This window comes from Sphaeramia orbicularis, chromosome 15 (assembly GCF_902148855.1).
Source record: "Sphaeramia orbicularis chromosome 15, fSphaOr1.1, whole genome shotgun sequence".
NCBI lineage: Eukaryota > Metazoa > Chordata > Actinopteri > Kurtiformes > Apogonidae > Sphaeramia > Sphaeramia orbicularis.
Window position 1 is genome coordinate 35,079,900 of NC_043971.1, and position 18,982 is coordinate 35,098,881.

The 18,982-nt window shown below is 37.2% G+C and overlaps 2 protein-coding genes across 2 annotated transcripts; both read right to left on the reverse strand.

Annotated features, from left to right (window-relative positions):
- Positions 1-9,378: 9,378 nt before the first annotated feature.
- On the reverse strand, positions 9,379-12,156 carry LOC115434447 (T-cell immunoglobulin and mucin domain-containing protein 4-like). Its single transcript, XM_030156404.1, has 8 exons — positions 11,965-12,156; positions 11,489-11,797; positions 10,803-10,914; positions 10,527-10,627; positions 10,399-10,418; positions 10,208-10,264; positions 9,921-9,977; positions 9,379-9,573 (listed from the first exon to the last, which is right to left on the reverse strand). Exons 1-8 carry the CDS (start codon positions 12,023-12,025, stop codon positions 9,520-9,522), a joined length of 771 nt encoding a protein of 256 aa, XP_030012264.1. The 5' UTR covers positions 12,026-12,156; the 3' UTR covers positions 9,379-9,519.
- A 1,352-nt stretch (positions 12,157-13,508) lies between these two features.
- LOC115434444 (uncharacterized) lies at positions 13,509-16,132 on the reverse strand. Its single transcript, XM_030156400.1, has 9 exons — positions 16,080-16,132; positions 15,501-15,815; positions 15,017-15,325; positions 14,835-14,886; positions 14,559-14,659; positions 14,429-14,448; positions 14,164-14,220; positions 13,856-13,930; positions 13,509-13,732 (listed from the first exon to the last, which is right to left on the reverse strand). Exons 1-9 carry the CDS (start codon positions 16,120-16,122, stop codon positions 13,682-13,684), a joined length of 1,023 nt encoding a protein of 340 aa, XP_030012260.1. The 5' UTR covers positions 16,123-16,132; the 3' UTR covers positions 13,509-13,681.
- Between the last annotated feature and the right edge of the window lie 2,850 nt (positions 16,133-18,982).

Genomic DNA, 18,982 nt, shown 5'->3' on the forward strand with positions numbered 1-18,982 from the left:
ACAGTTAAAATAGCAATTTCAGAGTGGGTAACTCTACAAATACCATATTCTTTCTCAACAGCAATTTAAATCTCACTCCTAACTGTAGACTAAATTCGATGCATAAAATGTATGTTAACATCAAGCAATAGCCTTAAAATGTGAAATATGCACTTTTAACCTTAATATGAACCTCTGAGGTCTAAATATGATCAACATTTCTAGTGTAAAAATTTTTATGCATTGCATGTATTCTTATCTGTCCAGACTCACTTATCTCTGATACAATGTGATTTTAACATATACGTGCATTACTTCATCAGGTTTCCACAGTCGCACAGTTATCTTCCACCCCTTTTTAAAGTTACTGGAATTAATGATCAGAGGTGTCAAAAGTATTCCCATTCATTCCTCAGGTAGAAGTATAGATACTAGGGTTTAAACAGACTTCAGTATCAACTCAAGCTTTTTACTCCAGTAAAAGTGTAAAAGTACTGGTTTCAAAACTACTTAAAGTATAAAAGTAAATGTAAGGTGAAAAAAAAAATGCCATTAGGACAAAAGCTTAGGTGGTACCACAGGGGCCTATAGTGCACTACCCCACCTCCCCCAAAAACATTTTTCTAGAGGCCTTAATCACTATAATGTTGTATTAAAATGTTAATGTTGAAAACCTGTTCCAGCTGCATATGTGCCCATTGAAATGAATGCATTTTAGTCCAACGCAAATGTATTAAACAACCGTATATGTGTACTACTGAGCATGAACATGTGTTTGATGGAGCGGAAGATATGAGGACTAGTTGGAATGGTGCAAAAAGTCATTTCAGCGGCATGTCATCAATAACCTGTATTGGAATATAAATGTACATCCAAACTTAGCTGCAGGAATCTGTGAGGGCAACGGATACAAGAGAATAAAACTGGACAAGAACACTGGTGTACCCAGGGCAGGCTTAGTAACATTTACCCTTGTATGATTGTCTATATACAGTAGAGTGGTTGGGACATTTGGTTCCAATTTTCTTGAGTCTCTGCCATGAACATCTTCATATGAGGCTACATACGTCTGTTATGTCATTGCTGAAGTGTGACGTGATTTGTGTCATGTGCAGGTGCGATGGATCGCGTCCAAACCAATAGTATGTTGGAATGGTATATGTTTATACCTCTCATCCAACCACAGTCAAATTCACTCTATCCAGATTGCGAGATTTATCTGGATAAGTTCTTTTTTTATTTGAATGATGACAAGCTGGAATGAAAATAAGCCAAAATGAAATAGGAGTAATGAGGCTATTGTAATGGTCAGAGTACGGAAACTGAACCCAATTGCAAGACCCGGAGACAGATGTAAAAGTTCAGTGTTTATTAAACACAATATCAACTGACAAATCACTGATAGTATAAATAAGCAGATCCTTGAAGACACTGAGTCCCGGACTCTTCACAGGATCTGGAGACAGGACCGGAGATTGGACCTCACAGCCCGGGCCGGTAACACGCGTCGGTAACCCGACTAGGGGAAAGCAGAGGACAGTCATTATTCGAAACAGGTCATACACAGAGAGGCAAATGGAAAGGCAACAGGACATAAGGAACAGGCAGGCTCACGTACCAATTAATCAGGCGAAAGGTCGAACACACGTAGAATTGTTGGAGACAGAGACACAGACAAGGGTCGGGCAAAAGGCAGGAGTCAGAAAAGGCAATCCAGGTCAAAAACAGGCAAACAGACAGGATCCAAAAACCACTAGCAAGTATCACACAGAGGAGAACATGAACTGGCACAGGACAAGGGGAAACACAGGGCTTAAATACACAAGAGGGAGGGAAGAAAACAAGACACAGGTGTAGCAAATCAGGACGGGGAAAGTAATCACACAGGTGGGGAAAATTAGGAACAGGCAGCAAAGATACCAGACATGACACACAAGGAGGACTTAACAAAATAAAACAGGAAATGACAGACAAGACACACAAAGCCAGACTAACGTCTGGAGGCTGATGTGACAGCTATTTTTAAAATGTATGGAGTAGAAGTAAAAAGTCAGCTGAAAAATAATTACTCCAGTAAAGTATAGATAACCAAAATTTCTACCTAAGTAAGTAACAAAGTATTTGGACTTTTTTACTTGATACCACTGTTAATGGTATTCTACTGTTGTTTGACTGTGCTGTAGATCACACTTCCCTCACATGGTTCAGTCTTCAAAAAGAAAGAAAACAAAGTAGAAGAAAGTTAGATGCTGACTAACATTTATAACATTCACAACATTTCAGAAAAACACACAAAAACAGCTCATTTACATAAAGAGTCATTACAGTTGTTCATAAATAAATCTCACACCTCTTGTTGTGCACCAATAGAAGGGGATGATGCACTCGCATCAGGAGTCTGAACCTGCTGGAGATGCAAAAACAAAGTGATGCAATGCACAAAATGTGTTAAATCTCAGATTTTTTTGTTTTTAATCTCCTTTTGGGCTGCTGTAAGTGCACTGAGTTAACAGTAACACTAGTGTACACCACATCTGTTTCCCTCCCAGTGTGTGAACTTTATAACTTTAAACTGTCAAGGATTCTTGATATATGTCAGTTCAGTTCCCCAGTAAAACCGATAGTGAGGTGTAATTCAGTTTTGCATATTTACTATACACCCTGTAACCATAGTGATCCAGGCCTGCCTCCTTAAAAGCTCAGTCAGCTCCTAACTGTGGAGCAATGACCCATAACGGCTCAGTGTTGACTAATAACTGCTACTTAGATTAGATCCAAAAATGTACTATTACATCATTAGCAAAAGTAAGTGTGGGTGCAACATTTTTAGTTTTTTTGGTTTAATTTCAGTGGTTTATTAAGGTTTCAGCTTTCACATCTTCAGGATCAACACAACCTTAATAACATTAAGTTTTCATTTCTGATCTGCCTTGGCGGAGGTCTGTGCTGTCTTTTCTAGAAAAGCACTCATAGAGCACAGACCTCTGCCAAGGTAGATCAGTGGCCCCCCCACCGCCGATCACCACCAAAATTTAATCATTTGTTCCTTGTGCCAGTATTGACATTTCCTGAAATTTTCTTCCAAATCCACCCATAACTTTTTGAGTTATCTTGCACACAAACAGACAAACAAACAAACCAACACCGACAAAAACATAACCTCCTTGGACGGAGGTAACAACACTCTACTGTTGCAACTCCATTTTCCTTGAGCTCAGTCACACATCCTGGTTTATGTTTCTTGTTTTTAGTTCAATAAAGAGCCTTTTTCTGTTTAGCTTGTGCAGTTTATTTGTGGGTCCCTCATTCCCTATGACAGAAGGAGTGAGTAATCCAGCTGATCCCATGACTAGTAGTTTATCACACAGCAAATTCTGGTCTTTGGAATAAACTCCATGCGACTTAAAATCAACTTGATTTAAGTGTACATGTGAGACCATTGAAAACACTCTAGAGCAGGGTCAAAGTAATGCTTTTCAGAGAGTTGATCTTTTAACTCTTTTCAGGAGTTAAAATTTAACTCTTTTGTGAGTTACAAAAACTAATCTCATGTAGACTAAAACATAACACTCGCCTGGAATTCATTTTATGTGAACTCTGAATCTCTCAAAAAACACCATATAATGACTAGTTTTTTGTTTGTTTGTTTTTTTTGAAGTGTGCTCAGACACATGCTATATAGATCCTTATAAAGTGCTCTTGCATGAAGTGCTTTGCATGTGTCCAGGTTATGGCTCTGAAGTGAAATAGGATGAATGTCTATGGAGGCATGAAGCAGTGACAGGAGCAGCAATGATCTGGCATAGTGCCAGAGCAGAGGAGGTGCTTCTATGGGCTCCTCCTGCAGATCTGCTGTAGAGCAGAGGAGGTGCTTCTATGGGCTCCTCCTGCAGATCTGCTGTAGAGCAGAGGAGGTGCTTCTATGGGCTCCTCCTGCAGATCTGCTCCAGGTGTGACAGGTGCCAGCAGGTGAAGTTGATAATGAGTCTGAGGGAGGGGTCTGTGGCAACGCAGGAGTGCACCATGACAGTTACTATTTGTTCAATAGCTTTGCTCTCAACTCTTGTATGAATTGTATGAATTACCTAAGACTACAATGCAAGAAGCCACTGAGCTAAAATTAGCATGTTCGACGTTCTACGTTTGCAGCAAGAGCTAATTTTAGCAGCTGGTTAGCAAGTTGGTCCGAACAGAAAAATACACATTATGACACTGACAGAGCTGACAGAAAAGTTCCTTCCAGCCTAATAAATAGCCTTGTTTCAGAAATAAAATGGTACTTATATGACGCCTCATATGACGTCCATGAACACACTGGTCTTCTCTGTTGCTCTGTTCAGAAATCAATCCCCATTATGGTGTTCAATCATGCTCCTCAACACCTGGTAAATCTACCCCGAAAAATGACACCATCAAAGACACAAGCTGGAGTTAAACTTACAGAATGAACTCCAGAAATTTAACTCTTTTACTCTTTTTTACCTAACTCCAGATTATTTCACTCCACAAATTTGCTGCGCAGATGTCCCAACTGGCCTCCAAACACTTGTAAGTTGTGGAACAATAGTCAAAACATGAAGCTAATTTTATTGTGGGTGTGTGTGTGTAACACCCTCCTCTTTAGTTTCAGTCTGATGAGTTAAAAGTGAAAAATGAGAGATTAACAGCAGAGGTGATAACTGTGCAAGTTTGAAATAAAATTAAACAGGACAAAATATTCTGCCTCTGTAAGATCATGACGACAAATACAGTCACGATACACTGAGCAATACCATTTGAAAATGTCTTAAACATTTTTCTTTTTGGCTCTTGTTTGTTTTGTGGTTACTGCAGAGCTATACATCCAGTCCAGCTCACAGTCAGGATGTGGTCTCGTTGTGGGCAACGACAAACAGAAATGAAAGATAGAATGGAATAGTTTCTGTTTTTCTTCAACTTTAAATGGTGGTGAATGAACAAAGAAAAGACAGAGGTGTGGGTAAAACAACACAATTTCCTAAAACTGGATTAGTTAAACATATTTACTGTTGTTAAAATAGTAGGTATTTGACTTTTCAGTAAAAGTTTAAAGTGAGAATGTCATATTCATTACATAATTTAGGGCATGTCTGTGTTATCTTGTTATAAGTATGTAAGTAAGTAAATTTTATTTATACAGCACTTTTCACAGACAGAGTCACAAAGTGCTTTATCAGTTCAAATCAGAGTCAAATCAAGTTTACAGACCCAACAGAATCCTCCAAGAGCAAACACTGTGACTGGTGACAGTGGCGAGGAAAAACTTCCCTTTAACAGCAGAAACCTCGAGCAGACCCAGACTCCTGGAGGATGGCCGTCTGCCTTGACCAGTTGGGGTTAAAGAGAGAGAGTAGAGGAGGAGAACAGAGAGAGCGATAGAGATATAGAGAGACTGGGGGGGGGGACATGGAGTACTTTATGATGAATATATAAAGTGTAATCATAAAGTGTAACCTAACCCAACTTTCTTTTCAAAGTTTTGAAAGTTGATTCAACTATTAATCACTTACAACTTAAAACTGTGAGTTAAAACAAATATTTATTTTATATTATCAGTACAAAAAAACTAGACTCAGCTAGTTAAACAAACACATCTCTGCTTTATAAGAACATCAAGTTTCAAGTTAAAACAACTCACAACATTATGTTATCCATTCAAAAAACCTTGTTTTCTTTTGTCAAAAGGAACATACCATTATTACAGATGAAAGGTAGGCCTTCCTTTGGGACAGACGCAGACAAAACCAGTCCTTGAGGGCTGGTATCCTGCATGTTTTAGAGATTTCCCTCTTTCAGCACACCTGGAAGAGGGAAACCTCCAAAACATGCAGGATACCAGCCCTCAAGGACTGGATTTGAATAGCTCTGCTTTAGAAGAAGCCAAATCTTGGGAGAAGCTGGGATTTCCACACCAGTATGACCAAAGCCACTCTGACTCAAGGCGTTTGAAGATGGTTGCTCCAGAAACAGGTGTTCTGGGTGTTGGGACCTTTTTCCCCAGTGGTGGAAGAGACTTTGGCACAGCTGTGTGGCCTGATTGCTGTATGACGTTCTAAGTAGGTACCATGACAGAGGGGAATGAGTAAGACTGTCGCGATGCCTGGTCCAACTGACCAGACAGTACACAGGCTGCAATTTTTGGCCCAATATGAACTCTCCATTCTACCACTTTCCTGTACCTTCCCCTGCTAACAGTCACCATTCACCTTAGTCAGTATCCTATTTGTCAATATATAATTATTATATGTGACAAAAATCTTACATCATATAATTATTAGCCCCTTTCCAGACCACGACACCTGACAGTTGTTATCAGGTTTCTGCAGAGCTTGATGATTGGCTTATCATTTGAATCAGGTGTGTTGGAAGAGGGATCCATCTAAAACATGCAGGATAGTGGCTCTCCAGGACCAGGGTTGGTGACCCCTGGTCTAGTTCAAACTTGTTTAGACCATGTGTGCATACGCAGGTCAGTCATCTATGGGGTTTCCCACTGGTTCCCAACTTCACTCAAAAAATTGACTCAAAAGTTGATCATCTCTGTTATGCTGTTTAGAAACCTTAGTTAGGACAACAATGAGAGAAATTTGCTGGGCAGACAAGTTTTTGTAGGTTGTAAATAGAAATATTTATTTCTGAGTCAGTTTAATTTGAAAACTTTAATGAAATCAACAATTACTAGTTATCATTTTTACAGTGTAGGTTTCCTGTCTCACACCAGTACCAGCTGCTTCTCTCCTCCCTCAGTCCACATCAGTTACAGCAATGGTCACCTTTGTCCTGACTATTGATCCAGACTTTGTCACACATGACCTACCAACCCTTTCTTCCAGAGACACTGTAGTGACATTTGATGGCTGTATTAGTCCTATTTAAGAAGGAACAATCAACATCCAAAATAAAGAACATTAACCCATAAAGACCCAGTGTTACTTTTGTGTCTGTTCAAAAATGAATTTTTCTCTGTTTAATTTTTCTTAGGTGATTTATTACCATTTATTCTAATATTACCCTTTGTATTTTGCATTTAAAATTAGTTATTTTCCTATATTGAATTCACCGATCATGTAGAGCAGGGGCGTCAAACTCATTTTAGTTCAGGGGCCACATACAGCCTAACATGATCTGAAGTGGGCCAGACCAGTAAAATAATTTAAATAATAGGATAAGAACTGATAAATAATGTCAATTCCAAAGTTTTCTCTGTGTTTTTGAGTGAAAAAAGTAAAATTCCTTAATGAAAATGGTTATATCTACGAACTGTAGTTGAACATAACATAAAAATATATGAACAACCTGAAAATTCTGAAGAAAAATAAGTGCAATTTGAACAATATTGCACCATAGTTAATCATTTATACATGGTCATCACAACTTACAGATCACAGTGGATCTACAAATACACAAAACATTTAATAACAGGCAGAATATTGGTACAATTCCACATACTTGAGACATTTCAGGCTGTTCTTATTTGTTCAGGTTATTTTCATTTTTTGTAAAAGGCGAGTTTGTAAATGTAAACATTTTTGTGTAATTTTACTTTGTTTACACTGAAACAAAGAGAAAAAATAGCTTTTTTTTTCATTATTTGTGGGTTATTATGATAGTATTTTACTGGTCTGACCCACTTCAGATTGAACTGACCTAAAATGATTTTAACATCCTTGATTGTTAATATCTTTAGTGTAATTTTTGCATTTCACAAATTCATCCCGCGGGCCAGATTGGACCCTTTGGCGGGCCAGATTTGGTCCCCGGGCCACATGTTTGACACCTGTGATGTAGAGGGTCATTAAAGCTCAGATTAAAGTTATGGGTTATAGTATCAAAAACAGAAAACTGAAGAAAAAGTGACTTTTTTAGTAAAATATATGATTAAGTGAACATAATCAAAGTGTCTCCATCCACTGTCATTGATCAAACTCCATGGATTTTACTGGTGAATCAATGTTGTAGAAGTTGGTGTTGTTTCCATGGTGACCAAGGAGCCTCTGAATGTCCAAATGAGTCAAATCTGATGACCATGAAAAGACAACAAACTGTATTCACATGGATTATTAGGATTAATGGATTAACAGATATTAATCATTTAGGATCAGTGGGTGGTTTTTGGTCGTTGGTGGTTGTTTGGGTCTTTATGGTTTAAAGCCCTATTTTATTTTGATTTTTTTATTCCAGACTAAAACGTTTCAACGGGTCTTACCTGTGGTCAGCTGAAAACACATTCTAACACTGGAGCTCCCGTCAATTTGTTCAACAAATGTCATCGCCATTACATTATCAATAGTCACTGGGAATATTCTTTCTGTTTTGTTGCCAGAAATGTGGAGCTTTCCTGAACTACTCAGTTAGTTTGTTTTATCTTTATGAAACCCATAGAGACAAAATGGAAACACTAATAAACACAGTTATAAAATGACTCCTATAGTTGACCTGTGAGTCTGGTGAAGATTGGGAAAAATGCTGAAATGAAGCATCACGATTTTAAATAAGAGTATGACAAATTCAATGAGATCAGTTTTCTTCTTCATAATTTTTCTATTCATTCATGTGCAACTTTCTTATATCGTCTGGATGAACAAGAGGCCAGGATACACTTCCACTAACAAATGCATCCATATTTATGTAAAATTTTTTTGTTTTGCATTTTTATTCAAATATTTCTTCCAGTACTGTTATCATTTTATGACTTTAACTTTGTTGCTTTAAATGTTATTCCTGAAGTCAACTGCAAAAGATCATATTTGGTAATATCATTGCATGCCAGGATGGGATTATTCAGTGGCCTCTATGAGGGGAAAGATGGGTTAAATATGATAAAACATGGAAAGAGAGTCTGCTGTATAGACGTTTACTGACAAATACAAAGAATAGACTGTAAACCACACACACATACCCTAAGTATAGTACAGCACAGTAGTCTAAACTTTTTTTTCCCCATATGTACAGTTTAATGTGCAACAACAAATGATGGATAAGTATATTAACCCTTTATAGGGCACTCATAGAAATACTCTGAAATTCTAAATTTCAACCTTAATGTGTTATTTGAAGACATAATACAACTTTATTACTATTGTGAAATTTTTCACAATTTTTTATTGTCATGTAGAAAATCAAGGTCAGTGAAGTTACTGTATTTGGTTCCTTGCCCATAAGTGGCAAAAAAAAAAAAATCCAGGAAGTATATATAAAGAATATACAAGAAAAACACTTGTTATGTGAAAGGAACATGTGTTTTAGAACATTAGAACAACATAAGTGCTGATCCAGACACATATCATCCCTTTGAACATCATTCCTTACATTAGTACCATTACTTCATGGTACCTAACAAAGCAGGTACACTCACTGTTCATGCAGAGGTGGACCTTACAGACCCTGTAGACCACATTGGACCTGAGACTGTTGACTCACCGTCCTCACTGGAACTGTTGCTGTCTTGTAATGTGAGTGGAAATGATCAGAACAGTCACTTGCCTGATAAAAGGTTAAAATATTTGACAGGAAACTTGAAAGTCATCGCTGCAGAGCCAGTGTACTGTAGGTCACCCTGACATCTATCGCTTCAACCTGGAAAGAGAAGCAAGTAAATACACAAAGCAAAGAGTAATGTTTTTAATAGATCTGATGCAGATGTTCACAGGAAAAATTACTGAGCATTTTTTCCAGAGTCAAAAGTATTTTCCTCAAAAAGAGTAAATTTGGCTCTATATTGAGTTTGGAGAACTCTACCCAAAGAAAAACTTTTACTCTTTTTAAAGAGGGACCAAGCGTTAACTGATGCAGCGTAAACTTTTTTTCATTTGAGTAAACTTTATAAATTTCCTGTGTAGATATAAACACTGAGGTATAGAAAGAACCAGATTTAGTGTTTTCTTGTACTTTGTTACAAACTTAAAATGTAATTGAACACATACCTGGCCTGAAGTTGATTTTCTGTTTGTAACATTGCAGTATGTTACATCCTCTTCACACTATATGGAAGTAAATAAAGTGTTTATAACATCCTCATAATGGAAAACAAGCTGTGTCACAAAGTTCACACCTAACACTTCTATCTTTGTGTGACAAACATGGTAAGAGGTGAGAAACAAAGATGAAGACAAAGTAGTTCTAGTACACACAGTATGTTTCTATAGATATGTGGTGTAGAAACAGTGTTACTCAGTTTTTCGTTGTAATTTTGATTAATTAATTTATTTACCTGGGCTGTGGTTTTTCTCACATGTGCCACAGTACTGTATGTTACTGTCTGTTCATCCTGATAAAACAAACCAAATATGACACAGAATATTCACCATCATTCATCTTTTCCTCTGTTTACCTTATGAATTCCAAAAACACAAAACCAATATAAAACTTGGAAATGTTGAAATAAAATGAAAACCATCTTACCTCAGCTGTGGCTGGTGATTCTAAAAATAAAACAGTGGAAAATTGTGACTGAATCACAGCACAGTGACTCTGTACATTTAGTCTAAATAGGATGAACTGGATTCATGTACAGTTCTGGACAAACTTACTGCGTCTTTTCAACATGAACCAGGTGAGTACGGCCACCGTTACAATCAGCAGCAGCAAACACAAAGGAATGATGAAACTCAGCAGATGATTGGATGAGCTGCTGCACAAATGATAGAAAAACACACATGACATGTTTAATCAGTACCACACTGACATTCAGTTATTTTTCTAATCATTAATACATCAGTGGTTTTATTTCTATCTATAAATAACAAAGCAGTTTTATTTATCATATGATTGAATCTATAAAACATACAGGTTTAAATCTTACTAACCTGTGTGTTCCAGTTTGTTCTGTGGTCGGTTCTTGACTCACATATGTGTGATTGACAGGTTTGGTAGAGGATGATATAGTCATTGACTGTCTGGTTGTTGTTGCAATTGTTGCTTATTTTCAACACAGTGATTAACAAAGTAATATAACATTATGAATCCATATTAAACTAGGAGCACTCGGAGAGCTCAGACCTCCGCCAAGGCTGATCAGTGGCCCCCCCCGTGGGCCCCCCCACGCCAAGGAAGTTATGTTTTTGCCAGGGTTTGTTTGTTTGTCTGTCTGTCTGCTTGTCTGTCCGTTAGTGTGCAACATAACTCAAAAAGTTATGGACAGATTTTGATGAAATTTTCAGGGTTTGTTGGAAATGGGCCCCCCCGTGGGCCCCCCCACTCCCGATCACCACCAAAATTTAATCATTTCTTCCTAATCCCATTTCCAACAAACCCTGAAAATTTCATCAAAATCTGTCCATAACTTTTTGAGTTATGTTGCACACTAACGGACAGACAAACAAACAAACAAACAAACAAACAAACAAACAAACAAACAAACAAACAGACAAACAAACAAACAAACCCTGGCAAAAACATAACCTCCTTGGCGGAGGTAATCAAATTACAGTACACAGTACATAATGTCATATAACGTATATATTTATGATTTACTATTATGTGAAGTACTTACTGGTGGTAGGTCTCTCTTTAATGGTTACATGCACCGGCATCTGCAGGTCTTCATCAGTGCACCAATACCAACCACTGCTCCTCTCCCTCAGTTCACTCATAGTCACAGTAATAACACCAGGGGTATTTCTATTAATAGTCACCTTTGTGTCATCTATTTTCCCAGAGTCTTCGATACAGGATGTGTGTCCTTCACCACCAGTCCTGCACCACTTTATTTGTTTAGATCCTCTATAGTGACAGTCGATGGTTATTTGGTCTCCAATAAACCCTGTCACCTCTTGAGAATCCACATAGAGCGTGGCATCGCCTTAAAGAAAAAAAAGTTTGATAAACATGTGTATTCACAGATGATTTTTCAAACTGTTTATTTTTTAATTAAATACTGTAATTGTGCTCTTTAGCAAACAAGAATTGTCCCTCCACATTGTTCCACACTGGCTCCCATATGTACTGTAGTAAATTCAAAGCTCTTACCTTTTCCAGTGACACGAACATTAAAACATTTTCCATTATCAGGTCGATGGTTTATCTCCATGACACACCAGTAACAGTCTGTGTCCTCCTCTGTCAGGTCATTAATAGTCCAGGTAACAACTCCTTGGTTTTGGTCGTCAGAGATCAGATACTTTGTTGAATTGTACTGATTTGTTTTAACTTCATATGAGCAGATTTTCCACTTACATCCTTTACACAGATATTTCTCATTGTCTGTGTACTTTGACTCGTAGAAACATGGGATAGAGATGGAACCTCCTTTTTCCACCGTTACATAACTGACTGTACTTACACTGTGAATACCTGCAACGCATATACATTATTGTAAACAGAAACATTTTATTCTCTCCACACAAATTTGTGTTGACATGATGCTGTAAATACTGTGCACTGCTCAGACAGCTACAGAACATTGTAATGCATTTTCCTACATGTGCTATGATAATATGAGACCCAGCTAAATAATAAGACAATAAACCTGTAAACACACAAATATGAAGTAACCTGTGACTGACCTGTGAGACCAGGGAGGATGAGGAAGATGCCGACAAAAATAGCCATTAATGTGAGGAAGAAAGTACAGTAGTAAAACCAATGAGGCCGCTTCACAAGACTGATTATGTACTTCCTGATTTTTCTCGATACAACTTCTATCTTTCTTCCTTCTTGTGTCAGTGCTTCACGGGTTGGTTGATGAAAGAAGTGTGACTGAAAGAAGAATAAACTTTTTTAATGTGTAACACTTCCAAATGCATCCATATTTGTACACATTTGGAATGAGTTTGCTTTGTATTTTTAGCTGCAACTGATCCCTTCCCACTCTACTTTTATTATTGATTTAATCCATAAAGACCCAGTGCTGCTTCTGTGACAGTTCCAAAAAATTAGTTTTCTCTTTAACCCTTCTGAATTGAATTATCACTGTTTAGTGTAATATTATTTTCTGTTTTGCATTTTTTTGTTAAAAACTGGCATTTTCTTATATGTAAATTACTGATCATGTAGATGTTCATAAAAGCTCAGATTAAAGTTAAAGGTTATTATATCAAAAACAGAGAAAACTGAAGAAAAAGTGACTTTGAAAGCAAAATACATCATTAACTGAATATAAACCCAGTGTGTACATTCACTGTCATTGATCCAACTCCATGGGTTTTACTGGTGAATCAATGTTGTAGAAGATGATGGGGTTTCCACGTTCACTAGAGTCTCTGAACGTCCAAATGGGTCATATCTGATGACCATGAAAAGATGAATAACTGCATTTTACACCAATTATTTACATGTATTGATAGGACTAGCGAATCAACAGGTGTTAAACAGTTTAGATCAGTAGATGGTTTTGGTCGACAGTTGATGTTTGGGTCTTTCTGGGTTAAGTGTATTTCTCTAAATGTTGTTCCCTAACTCTGCCATGAGAGGGAGCACTTCATATAATGTTTGTCTGAGGATGAATTTGTTAAAAGGTTTGTCTGAGTTGAAAACTGAAGGTTAAAAATTATACAAGAGGAAAAAGACAGAATACTTTATTCATGTTTATTAACAAATACAGATCATAGATTGTGAAAACACATACTGAAATATCCTCATAGGTACATATGGAGAGCAGTAGGCTACGGTTTGATGGACAACAGCAAATGACTGATAAAGGTATTAACAAGTAGACAGGAAGTCAGAAAGTTATTTCATAATTTCACTAGCGATGAACTACTTTGCTGTAGGTCACATTCTCATCTTTGTCTTCAACCTGAAAACAGAGGCAAAATTAAAAGCTGTAAAGAAGACAAAGAAAACAAAAAGCTTGGAAAATATATATGATTATGAAACTGTGAATGAGAAACAGTGTGACTGAGATCAGGGTCATATTTACCTGGTGTGTATTTTGTTGTGAAATGTAAAACACAGTGCTGTACATGACGTCTGCTTCATCTTTAGTATTTATCTGCTGTGGAAGGAAACAGAAAAGGAAATGTGATGTTTATATATATATATATATATATATATATATATATATATAAATTTTATTTTATTTTTTGTAAGATAAAATGATTATGATAGTAGACATGGTCAGAAATGAGACACAAATGATAATGAAGCAGTGCAGCTTGAAGTATACAACAAAAGTATGTTCATGTTACGTTTAGTTTTTCTCCATAATTGTATTTATATACAGTTTACCTGGGCTGTCGTTTTTCTCACATGCGTCACAGTACTGTACGTTCCTGTCTGTTCATCCTGATAAAACAAACCAAATATGAGACAGAATATTCACCATCATGTTAATCAGTTCCTCTGTTCACCTTCTGAAGTCCAAAAACATAAAACAAACGTAAAACTTGGAAATATTTGCTATATAACGAAGCTGAACTAAATAATGAAAAACAGACAACACAGATCTTTATACCGAAAATAAAATGACAACACTAATATAAATCCACCTTACCTCAGCTGTGGCTGGTGACTCTAAAAATACAACAGTGGAGAACAGTGACTGAATATGCACATGGAATGACTCTGTACATTTAGTCTAAATCAGATGAACTGGATTCATGTACAGTTCTGGACAGACTTACTGCGTCTTTTCAACATGAACCAGGTGAGTACGGCCACCGTTACAATCAGCAGCAGCAAACACAAAGGAATGATGAAACTCAGCAGATGATTGGATGAGCTGCTGCACAAATGATAGAAAAACACACACATGACATGTTTAATCAGTACCACACTGACATTCAGTTATTTTTCTAATCATTAATACATCAGTGGTTTTATTTCTATCTATAAATAACAAAGCAGTTTCATTTATCATATGAATGAATCTATAAAACACAGGTTTAAATCTTACTAACCTGTGTGTGGTTGTTGACTGTCTGGTTGTTATTGTTGCTGCAGCAGTTGTTGCTTATTTTCAACAAAGTGATGAACAGAGTAATATAACATTATGAATCCATATTAAATCAAATTGCAGTACACAGTACATAATGTCATATAGCATATATATTCATGATTTACTATAATGTGAAGTACTTACTGGTGGTAGGTCTCTCTTTAATGGTTACATGCACCGGCATCTGCAGGTTTTCATCAGTGCACCAATACCAACCACTGCTCCTCTCCCTCAGTTCACTCATAGTCACAGTAATAACACCAGGGGTATTTCTATTAATAGTCACCTTTGTCTCATCTATTTTCCCAGAGTCTTCGATACAGGGTGTGGGTCCTTCACCACCAGTCCTGCACCACTGTATTTGTTTAAGTCCTCTATGGTGACAGTCGATGGTTATTTGGTCTCCAATAAACCCTGTCACCTCTTGAGAATCCACATAGAGCGTGGCATCGCCTTAAAGAAAACAAGTTTGATAAACGTGTACGTGTATTTACAGATGATGTTTCATGTCGTCATATTTTGCTGATATCAAGCATTAATTATTCAACTCTTTAGAAAACAAGAATTCTCCCTCCACATTGTTCGACATTTGAGTGCATATGTACTGTAGCAGTTTCAAAGGTCTTACCTTGGTTACCGACATGAAGATGAAAATTTGTTTTAACAATTCTTTCGTCAATGCTACACCGGTAACAATCTGTGTCCTCTGTTTCCAAATCATGAATAATGAACGTAACCATTCTTTGTTTTTTGTTGTCAGAGATCGAATACTTTGTTGAATTTTTCCCATTTGTTTTAATTTCATTTGTGCAGTCGTCCCAGGTACATCCTTTACACAGATATTTCACATGGTCTGTGTACGTTAACTCGTAGAAACATGGGATAGTGATGGAACCTCCTTCTTCCACCGTTACCTGAAAGTCTGTACTTTTATTGTGAATACCTGCAACAACAATCATTAAAGCATTGTGATTATAAACATTCTACTTTAACTGTTATAAATATTTTCATATATTGTTGGTTTACATCACAGGATATTCTTCGGATTTGTCTAGGGTACCAAATAATTTATCACATATCTGACACAAAGGGAAATGCAGAACTGTATTTAGTTTAATTTAGTTTGTAGCTGGAATAATTGGACATAATCAGCTTAAGCACAAGCAGTAATCATACAAGTACAAATATAAAAAGACCTGTAACTGACCTGTGAGACCAGCAAAGATGAGAAGGAGGCTGACAATAGCCATATTAGTGAGCAAGAGAGTATGAAAAATAAATGAGACAGCTGCACACGACTGAGTTTGAACTTCTTCTTTTTTGTAAATGAGGCAATTGTTTCTCCTCCCTCTTTTGCCTTTGCTGAGTCGTTTTGCTGATGAAACAAACACTGTACACATTACCTGTAAGTTATAAAACTTTATTCATAGGCCAGAAACTGAAACTGCAGCTTGCCCTGTGAAGTCTCGTGAACAGTTAAAATAGTAATTTCAGAGTGGGTAACTCTACAAATACCATATTCTTTCTCAACAGCAATTTAAATCTCACTCCTAACTGTAGACTAAAGTCGATGCATAAAATGTATGTTAACATCAAGCAATAGCCTTAAAATGTGAAATATGCACTTTTAACCTTAATATGAACCTCTGAGGTCTAAATATGATCAACATTTCTAGTGTAAAAATTTTTATGCATTGCATGTATTCTTATCTGTCCAGACTCACTTATCTCTGATACAATGTGATTTAAACATATACGTGCATTACTTCATCAGGTTTCCACAGTCGCACAATTATCTTCCACCCCTTTTTAAAGTTACTAGAATTAATGATCAGAGGTGTCAAAAGTATTCCCATTCATTCCTCAGGTAGAAGTATAGATACTAGGGTTTAAACAGACTTAAGTATCAACTCAAGCTTTTTACTCCAGTAAAAGTGTAAAAGTACTGGTTTCAAAACTACTTAAAGTATAAAAGTAAATGTAAGGTGAAAAAAAAAAAATGCCATTAGGACAAAAGCTTAGGTGGTACCACAGGGGCCTATAGTGCACTACCCCACCTCCCCCAAAAACATTTTTCTAGAGGCCTTAATCACTATAATGTTGTATTAAAATGTTAATGTTGAAAACCTGTTCCAGCTGCATATGTGCCCATTGAAATGAATGCATTTTAGTCCAACGCAAATGTATTAAACAACCATATATGTGTACTACTGAGCATTAACATGTGTTTGATGGAGCGGAAGATATGAGGACTAGTTGGAATGGTGCAAAAAGTCATTTCAGTGGCATGTCATCAATAACCTGTATTGGAATATAAATGTACATCCAAACTTAGCTGCAGGAATCTGTGAGGGCAACGGATACAAGAGAATGAAACTGGACAAGAACACTGGTGTACCCGGGGCAGGCTTAGTAACATTTACCCTTGTATGATTGTCTATATACAGTAGAGTGGTTGGGACATTTGGTTCCAATTTTCTTGAGTCTCTGCCATGAACATCTTCATATGAGGCTACATACGTCTGTTATGTCATTGCTGATGTGTGACGTGATTTGTGTCATGTGCAGGTGCGATGGATCGCGTCCAAACCAATAGTATGTTGGAATGGTATATGTTTATACCTCTCATCCAACCACAGTCAAATTCACTCTATCCAGATTGCGAGATTTATCTGGATAAGTTCTTTTTTTATTTGAATGATGACAAGCTGGAATGAAAATAAGCCAAAATGAAATAGGAGTAATGAGGCTATTGTAATGGTCAGAGTACGGAAACTGAACCCAATTGCAAGACCCGGAGACAGATGTAAAAGTTCAGTGTTTATTAAACACAATATCAACTGACAAATCACTGATAGTATAAATAAGCAGATCCTTGAAGACACTGAGTCCCGGACTCTTCACAGGATCTGGAGACAGGACCGGAGATTGGACCTCACAGCCCGGGCCGGTAACACGCGTCGGTAACCCGACTAGGGGAAAGCAGAGGACAGTCATTATTCGAAACAGGTCATACACAGAGAGGCAAATGGAAAGGCAACAGGACATAAGGAACAGGCAGGCTCACGTACCAATTAATCAGGCGAAAGGTCGAACACACGTAGAATTGTTGGAGACAGAGACACAGACAAGGGTCGGGCAAAAGGCAGGAGTCAGAAAAGGCAATCCAGGTCAAAAACAGGCAAACAGACAGGATCCAAAAACCACTAGCAAGTATCACACAGAGGAGAACATGAACTGGCACAGGACAAGGGGAAACACAGGGCTTAAATACACAAGAGGGAGGGAAGAAAACAAGACACAGGTGTAGCAAATCAGGGCGGGGAAAGTAATCACACAGGTGGGGAAAATTAGGAACAGGCAGCAAAGATACCAGACATGACACACAAGGAGGACTTAACAAAATAAAACAGGAAATGACAGACAAGACACACAAAGCCAGACTAACGTCTGGAGGCTGATGTGACAGCTATTTTTAAAATGTATGGAGTAGAAGTAAAAAGTCAGCTGAAAAATAATTACTCCAGTAAAGTATAGATAACCAAAATTTCTACCTAAGTAAGTAACAAAGTATTTGGACTTTTTTACTTGATACCACTGTTAATGGTATTCTACTGTTGTTTGACTGTGCTGTAGATCACACTTCCCTCACATGGTTCAGTCTTCAAAAAGAAAGAAAACAAAGTAGAAGAAAGTTAGATGCTGACTAACATTTATAACATTCACAACATTTCAGAAAAACACACAAAAACAGCTCATTTACATAAAGAGTCATTACAGTTGTTCATAAATAAATCTCACACCTCTTGTTGTGCACCAATAGAAGGGGATGATGCACTCGCATCAGGAGTCTGAACCTGCTGGAGATGCAAAAACAAAGTGATGCAATGCACAAAATGTGTTAAATCTCAGATTTTTTTGTTTTTAATCTCCTTTTGGGCTGCTGTAAGTTCACTGAGTTAACAATAACACTAGTGTACACCACATCTGTTTCCCTCCCAGTGTGTGAACTTTATAACTTTAAACTGTCAAGGATTCTTGATATATGTCAGTTCAGTTCCCCAGTAAAACCGATAGTGAGGTGTAATTCAGTTTTGCATATTTACTATA